The sequence below is a fragment of the Pseudopodoces humilis genome, chromosome 1, assembly GCF_049639895.1.
Source record: "Pseudopodoces humilis isolate 2021_Gansu_Grassland_sample_001 chromosome 1, ASM4963989v1, whole genome shotgun sequence".
Taxonomy (NCBI): Eukaryota; Metazoa; Chordata; class Aves; order Passeriformes; family Paridae; genus Pseudopodoces; species Pseudopodoces humilis.
This window is the reverse complement of record NC_142200.1, coordinates 32,170,366-32,185,137: the sequence shown is the minus strand read 5'-3', so window position 1 is coordinate 32,185,137 and position 14,772 is coordinate 32,170,366. Positions and strand designations below refer to the sequence as shown.

At 36.8% G+C, this 14,772-nt stretch overlaps 1 protein-coding gene across 9 annotated transcripts in view; it reads right to left on the bottom strand.

Annotated features, from left to right (window-relative positions):
• Positions 1–14,772, bottom strand: part of EYA1 (EYA transcriptional coactivator and phosphatase 1) — a 157,112-nt gene that overhangs the window by 34,882 nt on the left and 107,458 nt on the right. For all 9 annotated transcript variants that reach the window (XM_014257268.2, XM_014257285.2, XM_014257273.2 and 6 more), the window contains 3 exons: positions 10,161–10,300; positions 8,847–8,930; positions 2,760–2,849 (listed from right to left, as the gene is read on the bottom strand). In XM_014257268.2, coding sequence (XP_014112743.1) covers positions 2,760–2,849; positions 8,847–8,930; positions 10,161–10,300 — 314 coding nt within the window. The remainder of the gene's footprint in view (positions 1–2,759; positions 2,850–8,846; positions 8,931–10,160; positions 10,301–14,772) is intronic.

Genomic DNA, 14,772 nt, shown 5'->3' with positions numbered 1-14,772 from the left:
TTATAGAGTTTTCTGGAATGTGTTGGATAAAAGAATATTTTTATTTAAAAACATTAACTTGTGGTATCTGGAAAAATGTGCATCATAGGCCAAAGTTATGACAGATGATTGCCTGCCTTTAAAAGTGGCCTCTCTGTGTGCCAAGAAGGGTTCCCTCTGAGCCTGGGTGAGACAGAGGGCATCAGCTTTCAGGTTCCCACTGTGAATTAAGCCTAGACTCAATGACACATCTACTCTGTGGGTTAGATATGTTCCAAATACAGCTTTGCTGTTCTACATACCACTGCTGGGCAAGGACACCCAAGATCTGCAGCTCTCTGGCAATGGTACCTACAAACATTTTCAATCCCAACAGCCCAGATACTTGTGCTCATGAACTGGAAAGCTTAGACCTGAGCTAAGCTTTCAGACTCAGTCCTTCATCAGTGAGAATAGATGATTTAAGCCTGAGGCATATCCAAACCAAATCATCCACAGTTCTCATGAAAGTCTGTCAAGCTGTGAGCAGCTTGAACTTCCAAACCACCAAGCAAGGCCTTTCGAGTTTCTGAGATGGGTGTGAGGAATCTGCCCTGAGGTCACAGCCCTTGGGAAACTGGCAAGCTGTGCTAGTTAAATGGTGGTGCTCACAAGAATGACAAACTGTGGCTCCAGGAGGATGTGCTCCTTCAAGAGCACCACATCTCTGCCACACCTTCAAAAAACTGTCATTGCTGAAGAACTGAGAGCCTCAGCCTGTGATGAGGTATAGTCCTTATGTGCTGCTTTCCATAAAGTACAGTTTCTCTTATGCCCTTTCGTTGTGTACACTGAAGGCTTGTCCATGGACACCACACATGCTCTTCACTCCTCAGACAGGGCATGATCCTTCAGACTGGAGCTCATGTTCTCCAGACACAAGGATTAGAGCTCGTGCACAAGGACACACACACAGCTGCTCAGTCCTGGGTGCCTCTGTGTATAAGGAAGGCAGACCAGGGTATGGACAGAAACTATTACACCTCAGTTTGGACATGCAACATAAACTGGCTTGTTTTGGTGGAAATGCAAAGAATCAGGCTTATCAGTGAGCCCCTCGGCCTTCATGTACCACCTGGAGCAGTTTTCTCATACACAGCTTCAAAGCTCTTGAGTGAATGAACTATGGTGCTGTATTATTAAGGGTGCAAATGTCTATTAGCAGAAGATAATCTAGCACCCCTAATGCTAATAATCAGGGTGATTGATTAACTTCCATTAAAGTCAGTAAGGCTGACAATCGTGTATGAAGTAGCTAAATATCTGGCTCTGAATAGCAAATAAAAATACATTGAACTTTATTAAATATACTGCTAAAATACAGGAAGAGTAGTACTTTTTCATTGTGCTCTGGTTAAAATGAAATATAACCAGAAAACAGACACAGAGTTGGAAAGTAACTAGCATTGTCATATTTTTAAACAAATCTGAAAAATAATTCCTATACATGCAACTCATTGATGGTACTTCTTATATCCAAAACAATCATATCTTTAAATACAGCTACCTTAATGGAAGAAAATGCTACTTTAAAATTTAAAGAAACCAGCTATTTTACTGTAAGTATAAAAAATAAATACTGTAAGGAATGGAAGGAAAAAAAAAAACATGTTCAATAATTTCATTACGTTCTAAGATGCCAGATCATCTGTGAGTGGTTTCTTTATAGATGAAAAGAAATCAAAATATAGGACAGATGTTGGACAAACCACATTTGAGGTCTATCACACACTGGAATTTTTCAAATTATTTTGGCTCATCTATTGAATAAGGTGTATTTTGCTTGATTTTGAAAAGGGAAACATCAGGAAATATTTAAAGGCCAATTGCTGCCAATTAACTTTGATCAGCAAAAGTTGCATTTGAATCTTTTAGATTCTTTTGCTGTCTGGAATAACACACTATTCTAAAATCTAGCAAAACAACAACTTGATGATTAATGTGTGTTGGCAGCCCCACCACAAGCTTGCTTAACAGCTGGATTTTAAATAAACAGCTGTCTTCACTATGATGGGAAAGAAATCTGACTGTTTTCATGTTTTTGTGTTATTAAAATGTGATCAGAAATTGCTTTTTTCCCTTTTAAGATGAAACATCCAGGCACTGCAGTGACGGTCTCTTTCAGCAGTCTGGAGAAGTTTGGAACAATCTCCCAAGAGTCGCCAAACCATAGGCTGTGTAGGCTAAAAAAGCCCTTGGCAAGGCTCCTGCAGCTCCTGGCTGCAGGCAGAGGCACCCTGGCACAGAACACCCCGTGCCTGCTGCAGGCAGAGCAGCCCCAGGAACAGCCCAAGGACAGCCCATACAACATTAATGATGTCCCTCGGGGCTAAGGTAACACTGGCCCACCCTGGGATGTAAGCAAGAAATCCGTACCCAGCCATCAACTGCTTACAGAAGCTGGAGTTTAATATTTAATGGTCTGTGCAGACTACTGAATTCTTTATGTTTATAGGTTCTTTCAGTGTATCCACTTCTGCAACTTGTCTACTGTCACCGTAAGTGCTAAAACCTGTGAGGACAAAACTCTACCATTTTAACTGTAGTAACCTTTGAAAGCCAGTGCAGACATTTAGTGTAGATATTATTATATATCCTAATGACTAAATGATACAGCTATTTTCTAGGCATTTCCATATTGAAACTCTGCAAATAATTGTCAAACCATCTAACAACACATAAAACCAGACAAATAGTAAATATTAGATCATCTCTGTGTGTTTTAAAAAATGAACACTTACTTCTAAATCGTTAAAGAATAGATGTGTGTCCGCCAAATTGAAAATCATCTCTTCCATTCGGAGTCCAAGGGACACAGAAGTGGGAGGATCCTAAAAGAAGAAATTAAGCAAATATACCATCAATACTGTGCCTAACATATATTCCCAAATACAGACTGGGGGAACAGCTTTTCGTAACATACTGCTTGTATTAAATGCAACATCTGCTTTGTCAGTTTCGGTTCAGTTACTGTCTCACCCTGTACTACAACATTTCCCAGTAACACTCAAAAATATGACTTTAACTCAACTGACTCCCTGACTTTGCTGAGGGACTTCTGTGGTCACCCTCGTGCAGCCCCAGCACTGGCTCTTTGCTCTCTGTGCAGAAAGGGCAAATCCATTTCACCTAAAACCTCTCCAGATTCTACAACTGTTCACAAGTTTTATGATCAACCAGAGGTATGATGGTACAATTTTTACTTAAAATAAACTCTCACTGATCACAAATGACAGGATTCAGTCCTGGGACTACCTAGTGACTTTAAAGCAAAGAACTATTGATGTTTTGTTTGCAAATGGCAATTATATTTAAAACCACTCCTTGATTGTCCATGAACCCAGGCTTTAATTATGTTTCCGGTTTGGCCCACCCATGCAGGGTGAACAAAACTATTGTTTGTTATTAATACATAACACACTTCAAGTTCTCTACAGAAATTACCATAACAACTTATTCCTTACTGAGCTAATAAACTCAAAAAGCATGTTCAGCATTGTGGTTACCAAATGCATTACAGATGTTTGTCTTGTTTTGATTTTTTTTTTGGTGTTTTATATATTTTCAATCTGAAAAATTGAAAAGAGAGCCTAATACATACATTTGATATAGAGTTTCTCATTTATAATGCCAAGTCTATCCAAGTGCACAGGAGCATGAGGTTGAAAGAATATGTTAAGCTATCCCGTAACAGCCTCTATTAATAATGTTAGTTTGTTAGGAATTATATTTTAAATAGAACTGAAGAAGTGACAACCCATATTTTACTTAAAATAAGCTAATATTCTAAACTTGATGACAAGTCACAGTTAAAAAGCAAGAGATGTAGTCCTTATTTTCTTTTTCCACCTCTCAATCAAATTAATAGGTGCTTCAACATGATCTCTGAACTTGTAAACATTTTTCTGTAACTACTGGTTAAAAAGGCAAAATGTGTCAGTAGTAAGGAGCTGGAAAAGAATGGTGATTTGGCAGCCTGTTTGCCTTCTGGAAATGCCAAAACCCAAGAACTGCTATCCAGCAAAATAATTTTTGAAATTTCAAAGCAAAGCTACATTGAGCAGACAAAACATCTATTCTTGAACTCACAACCTTTAAGAGTTTTTTAAAATAAAAAAAAAAAATAGTCCCTATAAACGGGGAAAAAAGTTGCATCATGTTATTTTGATGGACTTTGCCTTTAAAATAAGTCTTCTATTGAAACTGGAGCAGACAAAAAAAATTGGCTTCTTAATTCAAATGGAAAGACTTTAAAATATGAACAAAAATATTCTGTCTCTCTGTTTTAATACTGCTCTATTTCTAGACCTACGCCTTCCTCTGCTGTACTTTTGCAGGCATGTGAGGTGGAAAGCAGGTGGTATTTTCTCTCTAGCTAGACCTGAGGCTTCTTCTCCCTTTGGCATTTCTGCTTATCTTTGTGCCCAGTTAGTGCCTCATCATCCTACACAGTTCATAGGGCTTCTTTTTCTTAAACAGATTTAAATTCAGATTTCTGTTGTGCCTGAGCAGTAACAGAAGCCACCTCACAGAAGCCTCTGCTTTAGTTATTAAAGGAATTAGATGAGCTAAAGGTCTAAGATGCAAACCAGGATCACTAGCTGCATCTTGATTATCAACTACTAATGCAACAAGGTAGAAATAATTCCCTTCTGACTTCCACCCCTAATTAGGAACATAATTTTAAAAAGCAGAATAAATGGGCAACAGAGCATGATATTGGTTATGAACCCATTTGACTAATTTTAAACAACTGGCTGCAAATATATAGTTTAAATTTCAGAGTACACGACTTGCTTTTTTTATTATTGAACATTTTTATCACATTTTTGAGTCTGTAAAAAGAAGTTTTTGTAAAGCTTTCTAACCATTTTACTCCAAGGTATTTTTACATGACAGAAGTAAAACAGAATGGTTTTCTCCAAAGTAATACTAAAATAATGTCATTAATTAGGTTAATTTAATTAGGCAGAAAAAATGGAAGAAACTCATTGGCACCTACTGAAAGTGTCAGATTAAATAACACAAAAGCTAAAGGAAGAAACAAAATGGATTGCTTTCCAAAGAAAGCTTAACTCCTATATTAAATAGAATCTTTTTGTATAAGAAGTTCCACTTAACACAAAAACCATGTTAAACTGTGGCTCTTGGTAGATACATATTTAACAGAAGCAAAACCCTTATCTGCATTAGCATTTTAAATATCTGTGTAGTCACAAACTTGCAACTGCTCTAATGAAAAGCACAAGAACCTTGATTTAAAGCACCACAGAATATCAAACTCTGCCATCAGATATTACAGTGGGGGCTGTAAACTTTAAAAAAAGACAAGGCTAGAACAAGGTTTTAAAAAAGTAATCCCATACCCAGCCTTCTTTTGCAATTTTAAGCCACTAATTGCTAACTAATTACTGTGAGGTGTCACACAATGAGTAGGAAAGCTAACAATCTCTTCTTGTTGCCTGGGATTTGCAGGTTCAGTCAGTGCCTTTTCAGGTATGGTCAAAATCAGGTACAAATCTCTGAGGGAGGTACAGTTTAACTAAAGAAAAGAAATACCAATGTCAAACTGCTTAAGTAGGCCTTTTGTTTTGAATACTGGCATTGGAGCCAAAATACTGCCTGTATGTCATTTCTAAATTCTACCTACTTGATTTCTTTGTTTTGTGGAGAAACAAGAAGCTGAAAAACAGGAAAGTTCACTTTGGGTACAAGGCTTATTTTCCACTTAAGCCTACAGGTCACAAATGAAGGGTTAAGTGAAACCAGGCTTTGTTTTTCTCTATCTCTAAAGTATATTAAACCACAATAAAATAGCTTATAATTTAAAGGAAAATTCCTTTAAAACCTCTGCATATAACTGCTTTCACTGAGGATGGAAATGTATGTAAAGATCACAGTACTCTCTGCCAATTGAGATATATTTTCACCTGCTCCAGGATCCTAAAGGGCTCCAACTTTTTCCCAATTCCAAAACTTAATCTGTACTAATGTCAGTTAAACTAACTGGTAACTTTATATTTGATCAATACATCTCTCTCTGTACATAGTTAAAAAAATCCAAAAGCAAATGGAAATGTTTTGTTTCTCTGTCTAATCTTCTGGAAGGGCATGTTCTTAGAGTTTCATATATTTCCATTAATATCACTAAATTCAAATAATCTTTAAATAAAAACGTACTTTATGGAGTCATTTTTGTCATGACTGTGCAAACTGAAAAATAAAGGTATTATTTTGTTACACCAAAACTGAAGGAAAAAAGCAGGAGGAAAATAGAGCACAATAGGAGCTAAAGGAGAGCAGGTGATAAAAAACAGATGAAAAAGTAAGAAGATACAGAAAAGGCTGGCACAAGGAAGAAGTTAGGAGGAATGAGGTAGAGAATTAGGCAAAGAAAATCGATCCCTTCAGCAGCAAGGCCGCACATCATTCATAGTCATTCACCATGAAACTCGCTCAGGCATTATGAAAAGAGCTGAATGCCAAGTTGCCAAATCCCCTATTATTTAATTAGGACATTTTTGTTTGTTTGAAGATCCAGCTTTTGTATTTTAATGATTATGTGATCATCCTAGATTTAATTTTTTAAAAGGGCACTTCTAGCCCTCACTATAGTGCAGATTTATAAGAGAACATGATGTTAGATTGCTCATAAACAAGAATACAGATGAAAAGAAAATAATTCTCCTCAACTTTCTTTTATTTCAGATTAATTTATGCTCCAGACTTCTGAATTTAAAGGCCAGTAATCAGGAAAACACTCTTTTAAAAACATGCAATTGCTGCTGCCATAAATAAACCCTAAAATTCTCATATTTTACAATGTTTGCTTTGAACATTTGACACTGTCTTTCTCTAACACCCTTGGAAATTGCTAGCTGTTGTCCAAAGCTGTCAATAGCCCAAGAGAAACTCTGATTTGAATGAAACCTAAGAAAACATAACCAGAATGGCACAGTTTCATGACATCATCTGAGAACCAAGGACAGGCATGTTGCTACCCCTCACCAAAAAGGTTTTGTATTTATCCAGAGGTTAAGCAGTAATGCCATCATTCCTCTCAACATCAACAGTTGGCTGTCATTTAGCAATGCAGGAATATTGTTTCAGCAACCAGAGCCAGCTGGGCAAAAGCTACATCTTATGTAAATAGTGCCAACAGTGATGGAGCTGCACCCAGGAGTCAGCCCCCTCCTTGCAGAGCACATATTTATATCTCTTTGCAACTGAATAGCAGCCACTTTCCTCAGCTTCAACCATCCAGCAATAAAGTGTTTATGTTCAGGCTCCAATTAATGAATCCACTACAGGGAACTAGTAACAAATGGAAAAAATATGCTCACATTAGTACTTCTATGGCAATGATTAATTAATTAGGCTTTTCCAGCGCTACTCTGCTGCCCAAAAGCCAGTGGTGAGATTCTGTCGTCACAGCTTTTTTGTGAGCACTGGGACTTGCTCTCCTCATTCTGAACTAAATTGTAATAGATTTTGGGATAACACACAAAAGCTGGTTTTGGTCTGAAAAATGGAAAATAACTTTTGGTAAATATTTAATACTCTTCTATAATGCTTTTGTCCATATAGATCCATACAGTAATTGTTGAGACATTTAAGTTCTATGTTTTTTTTCTGCCTAAATATAAACTAACAACACCTAGGAAACCAAGGCTGTTGAATTAACTAAATATAAACTAACAACACCTAGGAAACCAAGGCTGCTGAATTAACCTGCTTTTCTGACATATAATGAAAAAAAGCTAATTATATTCCTCAAACAGGTACACTGCTATTACAGTAAACATTTCTGCAAACAAACCTTACCTGAACAAGCAAAAAAGGTTGTAAAGTTACTGCTTTAGATTTGTATGGTGCAAAAAGCTATTGAGAGAAACTCAGAACCTGACCCAGGCACAGACTGAACTGGAGGTAGCTTTGCCTTTCACTCAGCTGAGTGTGGGGTAAAACCTTTCAGTGCTAAATTGAAGCTTTACAAGAACACAGAAGCATTACATGAAGCCAGACAAAACTATGTAGCTGTTCTTCACATGTAGAATTTTTGAGGTTAACAAAATATCGCATTCCAGTTATAACTTTGAGGTTGTAACTGCAGTGAGGTTCACTCACATGAGGTGAACATAAAAGGCTATAACAGATTTTAGCAAAAGCTGTCAGCTTTCAAATACAATCCTGAAAAAAAGAAGTCTGATCTCATAAGGACATTCCATTCATAAACTGTCCTTATTCACCTAAAATCATGTTTCTCTTCTGAGAATTACCAAGGAAATGCGCTGTCTATAGACATATTCATCAGTTCAGTTATGATTTATAGACTGTGCATAATAAAAAGATTTTACTCAAAAGAGGACTTTCAAAAACATCAGTCAATATTTAGATTAAAAAAAAAAAATTCTAAGGTAAAAAATTTAAGACTAATCTGGCCATGTCCAAAAGCATTCTTCCTCTTTCTCTCTCAGTACAGAGCACAGCCAATCTGTCATAGCAATCATTTCTGGAAATTCTTCACTCTCTGAGGGGATGTAGACTTTTGCAGATTGTTATTATATCACAGGTTTCAGACAACCTGTATCTACAAACCAAACCTCAAGTGGTCCAAGTATTATTCCCAACACTACTTAAATATGTGCTGAATACAAGAGCTGAGTAACTGCAAAGAATGGACATGTGAAACACCTTGATTTTTTTTTGTCTTGTAACGCCAGTACCAGTGTGCCTCTAAAAATCAGCTAATGTTCTGAAATTCCTTGTGTATCAACCATAAACCAGCAAATATTACTGAACATTTCCATCAGTTTCTTGACACTTACCCGTCCATATCTGTTAGCATAGGACCCTGTAAGCAAGGAATGGAAAATGATGATTGTCTCATCCAAATCCCAAATGAATACTCTCTGTAAAAAGAGAATCAAATCAATGTGTTCTTTTGTGAAGCTAATACTTGAAATTAAAGTTAAAATTTGAATCAGTAGGCACACAAATGGGAAAATTATACTGAAATGGCTGCATATTAAAACCATAGCTTCCCTGCCATTTATTTTCAAAACTAACAAGTTGTTTTTTTTATCCTGGGTAGGGTAACACAATCTATTATCTTTTTACTACAATTGCTATCATATAAAATCCTTGTATTATAATAGGATTCCAGTATCATCAAATATACGCAGAAAATGAAACTGTACAATGCAGTTTTTAAAGCTTGATGTGAGATAGAAACTGAAATAAATAAGGAGAAGCATCTCAAAATTAAATCTTCAGGTTTAGAATTCTGTATTTCTGCATGTCTTATTAAAGAAAAGTCTTACAAAAATTTATGTAAGTGCCCTTGAAAATTACCTCTAAAATCAAAACAAAGCAGATTGCTGCTAGGCACTTAATTTCCCTTAACTTATGTTAGTTGTAATGCATTTTATGCATCTGAAGAACAAAAACTATGAACTTGGATGCTGTATATATAAAACTTATGGCATCAGTAAAGAATTCTTATGCTTAAAGACAATGGAAAATATGTGTTTTAAATTTGTTCTCCGACCACACACAAAATGATAACTTAATGAAAAATAAAGTGTTCAAATACAAGTATTTTAAATCCTGGTGAGATTGTATTTCCCATGAAGACAAATGGGGTAAGCTTCTGGAAAGGAAAAGTAATGCTGTGTGGACACTCATAGCCATGGTGTGTCATTGGAGATGTGTTCTCAACATAAACCATGGGCCACTGGGAGGAATGTGAACATAGCATGAGAGAACAAACCCCACTATTGTGCTAGAAGTGTCTCCTGACCAAATGAAAACTTTTCTTTGCCTTGGGAAAAGCTTGCTCCTTTTTTTTCTTTCTTTTTTTTTTTTTTTTTCTTTTTCCTTTTGTTTTGTTTTGGTTTGTTTGTTTGTTTGCTTTGTTTAATCAAAAGGAGAAAGAAACACCCAGTATTTTTCCAAGAAAGTAGGAGCTCTTCATGAAGAAGGTTTTTTAGAAGAAAAATCCTATTTTCTATGAAAACGCTGTTAGGAAAAAGGGAGCTTCAATTCCACTTTGTTTTTGATGTATAAACAACGCTTCTTTGTGCAAAGTAATGATAAAAATAAAGTTCTATAACAGGCCTAAGACATTTAATATAAAATACCTCCAGATCAGAGTCAGGTGGTGGTGAAGGATTATTGTTTCTTCTGCCACGTCCACGTGATTTCCCATCTGAGCTACGACGCAATCTATCTGAATCTGAATCTTTAATGGGGGTTGATGGACTGTGGATTGTACTGTATTCTGTTGTAGTAAAGAAAGAACACTTTTACCCTTCAGTTCAATGTTCAAAATGTTCAACTTGTTTACATGAAACCCAGTCCTAACTAAAATAATTATATATAAAACGGTAAGTGGTAATATTGATTCATAAATTAGTTCAATCTACCTCAAGTTATGTGTGAAAACAGACTGATAAACTATCTCAGTAAACACCTATGAAAGACTCAGTAAAAAAAAACTTAATTGCCTCATTCCTTCAATTATTACAAGACAAAACTCTAAACAAACAATTCTAAGGGATATCAGTTTTTCATAAAACAACAGTAATTTAACTCAAGCTTTTCAAACTTAAGTACATTAAATGCTTTAAAATAACCTGTCATGGGGACAGGTAAGAAAAAATCCAAGCAGGTGTGAAAAAAACCCAGAGATATAGAAATGAAAAAAATTCCCAAATTGCCTGGTTGGAGACACTTTTAGATTTCTACATTTGAGCCAGAAGAATTGGATTATTCTTCAATATAGCATAAATCATTATTTTCCTATGGTAATTTAAATTAATAGGTGTTAAATATTTATCAACTATGAAGATGATATTTCTAGTATTTTTCAAAGGCCTACACAACACTGAACATTTCCAATGAGTAACTTCAAGACAGGCTATAAATCTTTAATATTGTATGCTAATTATTATGCTTCAGCAACATTTACTTATAAGAATATTTACTGTTATTGAACAGGTGAAAAAAAAATGATGATTCATGTGGCTAAGATCAACAGAGTTTTTCTGACAACATGCTAGCTTGAAGATATTTTGCTACTCTTAAAATTGATAGACTCTATCATATTGAATGCTTGCACATTAACAAAGCAGACACTGAGCATCAATTATCATTCCCATTAATTTAATTAGCAGTACCAGGGTCCTTAGAAATGCAACAACACATTTTTACATCTCTTTTGAAAACCTCCTTTCATAGTCTGAATTTCACAAATACTTTTATTTTGATGGTCACCATGATTTCTTTTGTTTTTCCTAAAAAAACTACTTTAGTGAAGGCAGCTGAAATTTTCATGTTTCTCAATTTCACTGTTCAGTTAATATTAGCTACTCTTTAGAGTTCAGAAGATACAAAATTTTTCATTTGAATCTGCCTAGACCATGGCATTCCAGCTTGAACAGACAGGTATACTTCTCACACAAGGGATTCTCTCTCCTAGGAAAACATCCTGTTGAGGTCAAAGGTTAGATTAAGGAGGAGACTGGACATCTGTGTAACACCACATATGCACAATTACTCAAAATAATAACAGTTGCTTGTGCTGAACAAAGGGAAAAGGTCTTGAAATTCTCATGCTCAGCCTTCAAATCTACACTTCTTGAGAATTAGCATATCTTACATATTTCACATTAGATATTTACCTAAATATTTCAGGCTACATCAAACAAATCAGAACAAGTTAAGATGCAACTCAAGGTTAAACACGGAATCTTCTGAAGACATCTTACCTATACTAAAAGAGTGATTCTATATGCGTCAAACAGCAAAAATTATCCAGCCACATCTATCTACACATCCCAAGAACATATATCTTTTCCTATGACAATGCACACTTTAGAATATTTATGTAAAGTATTTAAACTTTGAATGCTGACTGCTATATCACCTACTGTATTTAACCATAAATAAGAATTGTAACAAATAGTACCAATTTTCCCAGTTAAACATTATTTTGATTATTAAAATCTTTAATTAAAAAAAAGAGAAAGAAAATAATGCACAAAAGCCTTGAAGTAAGTTATAACCCCATAAAATAAACAAACCAGAATTTCTTCAACAGAAATTCTACAAATTCTAAATATGTACTCTAAATATGTACTCTAAAATTAAGATGTAATGAAAAATTGTATTTCCTATTGACTAATTTAAATTATGTCTGCTTTTGGTCTCTGACACTGTTTTTAGGAATGTGGCTTTAGTTCCTAGTTTTAGAAATTTTTCTCACAGACATGCTATGCCTAAAGGTTTCAAGTATGAAACTTTCAGGAATAATACTAAAAAAAAATGGGAAACAGGTAAGATGGAAAGAGTATAAACAACACTCCATGACAAATAAACAAAGCAAACCTAAATGACTGAGGACACAGAGCAGATCATGGTGGGGGCAAGGAAGAAAGTCTGTCTGTACAGGCATCCAGCTCTCCATCTTTGCAAACACCTTTCAATTGTTAATACATCATTCAAAATTTCAAACACAGGGCTGCAAGTTTGGGTGGAGGCTCATTTCCATTTCCCTTCACAGGTAATCTCTCTGGATGCACCAGACTCTCACCTGACAGAAAGACTCCCAACCCTGTCTCAGGACCCCTTCTTGGGACTCCTGTACTTCCATCATTCCCAAGAAAGATTTTTCTGTCCTGCTCTTATGGATCTCTCCAGGAAATCTCTGCTGCTTGGACAGCTGTGTCATCAGAACGTACAACTTCAGCATTCATTACAGCATGAGAAGTTTAATCTGTGAAAGTGGGGGAAAAATGATTCCCTTCATTGTATCTTCATGCATTTGAAGACTGTTCACAGATCCCCTTTGTTGTTAGATTAATCCTTCCCTGTCAGTCTTCTTTGCTAGGTTCTGATTCTCATTCTCTAGTCTCACCAAACTGGACAAAATAATGCAAAGCATCAAGCAAAGCTTGATTTCCTGAATGTTCTGCAGGATACCCTCCCTTGGACACCACTTGGCTGGAAAAAATTTGCATTTTCTACAGTATTTCCATAAATATTAGATTCAGCATTCCTAGATCATCCTCTGAGAAAGAAGTGACATTGAACTGTCTGTTTCTCAAAGATCTGGCCAAAGCTTGCACATGACAGAATAAGTGGCATTGCTAATACCTGCACCTTCTGCACTCAGGAGATCAGTGTGTTACAAACAGTGTGACAATGGCAGTAACCAGTTCAGGGAAACAGGACATTGTGTGCAAGAAATTACTGCATGTATGTGAGGGGAAGCCTCTGTGTGCATGGCTGTTATCAGCTCGCTGTCCAATGGTCGCTCTCAGGGCCTCATAAGGAAACCCAGTTACAGAATACAGTGCCCAGCTGAGCCCTGAGCCTCGACAAGCCCAAGTCCTGACAAATTCTGGAGAAAGAAAAACAACAGCGGCTGAGGGTACTCTGTGTGCCACTAATATTTGAAGTACTGAGAGTGGTCTGCAGGGAAAGGTAGAGCCTGCAAGAAGCTGCCAACATTCCCCATCCCACATTTGTGCAGTTCATCATTCCTGCCTAAATGTATACCTCACACCTGCTCCTATTCAGATCACATCTCCATTTTTTGAGTTCTCATCCTGTCTCCAAAGGACTCGCAGCCCCTCTCAGCATGGTGTCATCTACATATTTAATAGGCAAACACATTCTGTTCCGTCACCTAAATGATTAATGAAAATGTGGTCTGGTGCTAGGCCCAAGGCAGACACGGAGGAATGCTGCTGTAGCCATCCTTCTATTTTAACAGCGAGCTCTCACTGACTTCTCTCTGGAAATGATTTCCTAAACAGCTTTTTGTCCTTCTGTTGCAATTCCTGCCAAACTGCTTTAGCCTAGCTTGCTTTTAAAATTGTTACATGGAAATATTTAACAGCCAGGGCATCAAAAGACTTGCTGAAGTCAATTTACGTAGCCACAAACCATGTTATCACTATATCTATTACTCTATAATCATTGGCAAGAGAAGGTTAATTTGTTCAACTTCAGCTGACTTCATGGTACCAGACATACTTTAATACTAGCCAAGTGAAATGATGATTTTTCTAAAGCACTGAATTCAATTTTATCCTGTCCTTGAGCACCACAAACCTAAGTAAGTGCAGGAGAAGACCCTGCCCTCCACATAATCATGAGCAGAGAAGTGGGTGAGGATCAGATCCATTGCCTGTCCAACACAAAAGCAAGATCACCAAAGGGAGCTGGTAGAAGAGCAGAGCAGCCTGGTTAAATTCAAGTAGTTCAGATAAGGTATGAGATCTGTACACATTTTGTCAAGAAAACCCCAGTGCAGGCTCCCAAAATATTACATGGGTTCAAGAAGGGCCTAAAGACACCCCTGGAAGTGAAGGATTCAGGGGTGCTACAGCTGCACCACATCAGCAAGGTGGATCTGTGGGATCAGGCAAGTGGTGGCATCTACATCAGACACCACTGGCTGCCTCTGAGAGGTTATTTCAGTGCAAGGATCTAGTCTCCTGGGCATCCTCAGTAGGGGCTGGAGGAATTAGGAGCTCTTCTGGAGGACACCTTCCAGGTTAGCTATGATTGGAAGGACTCCACATGGGTGCCCTATGACTGCTCTGCTGAGCCAAAGCTTCACATCAAAAAAGATCCTACTCAAAGTTAAAATGCTAATGCAGGCACACCCTAAACACACAAACAGCAGGTCTGGAAATCCCCTGAGACAAAAACATTTGGGATCTGGAAAAGTGCTTAGGGCAA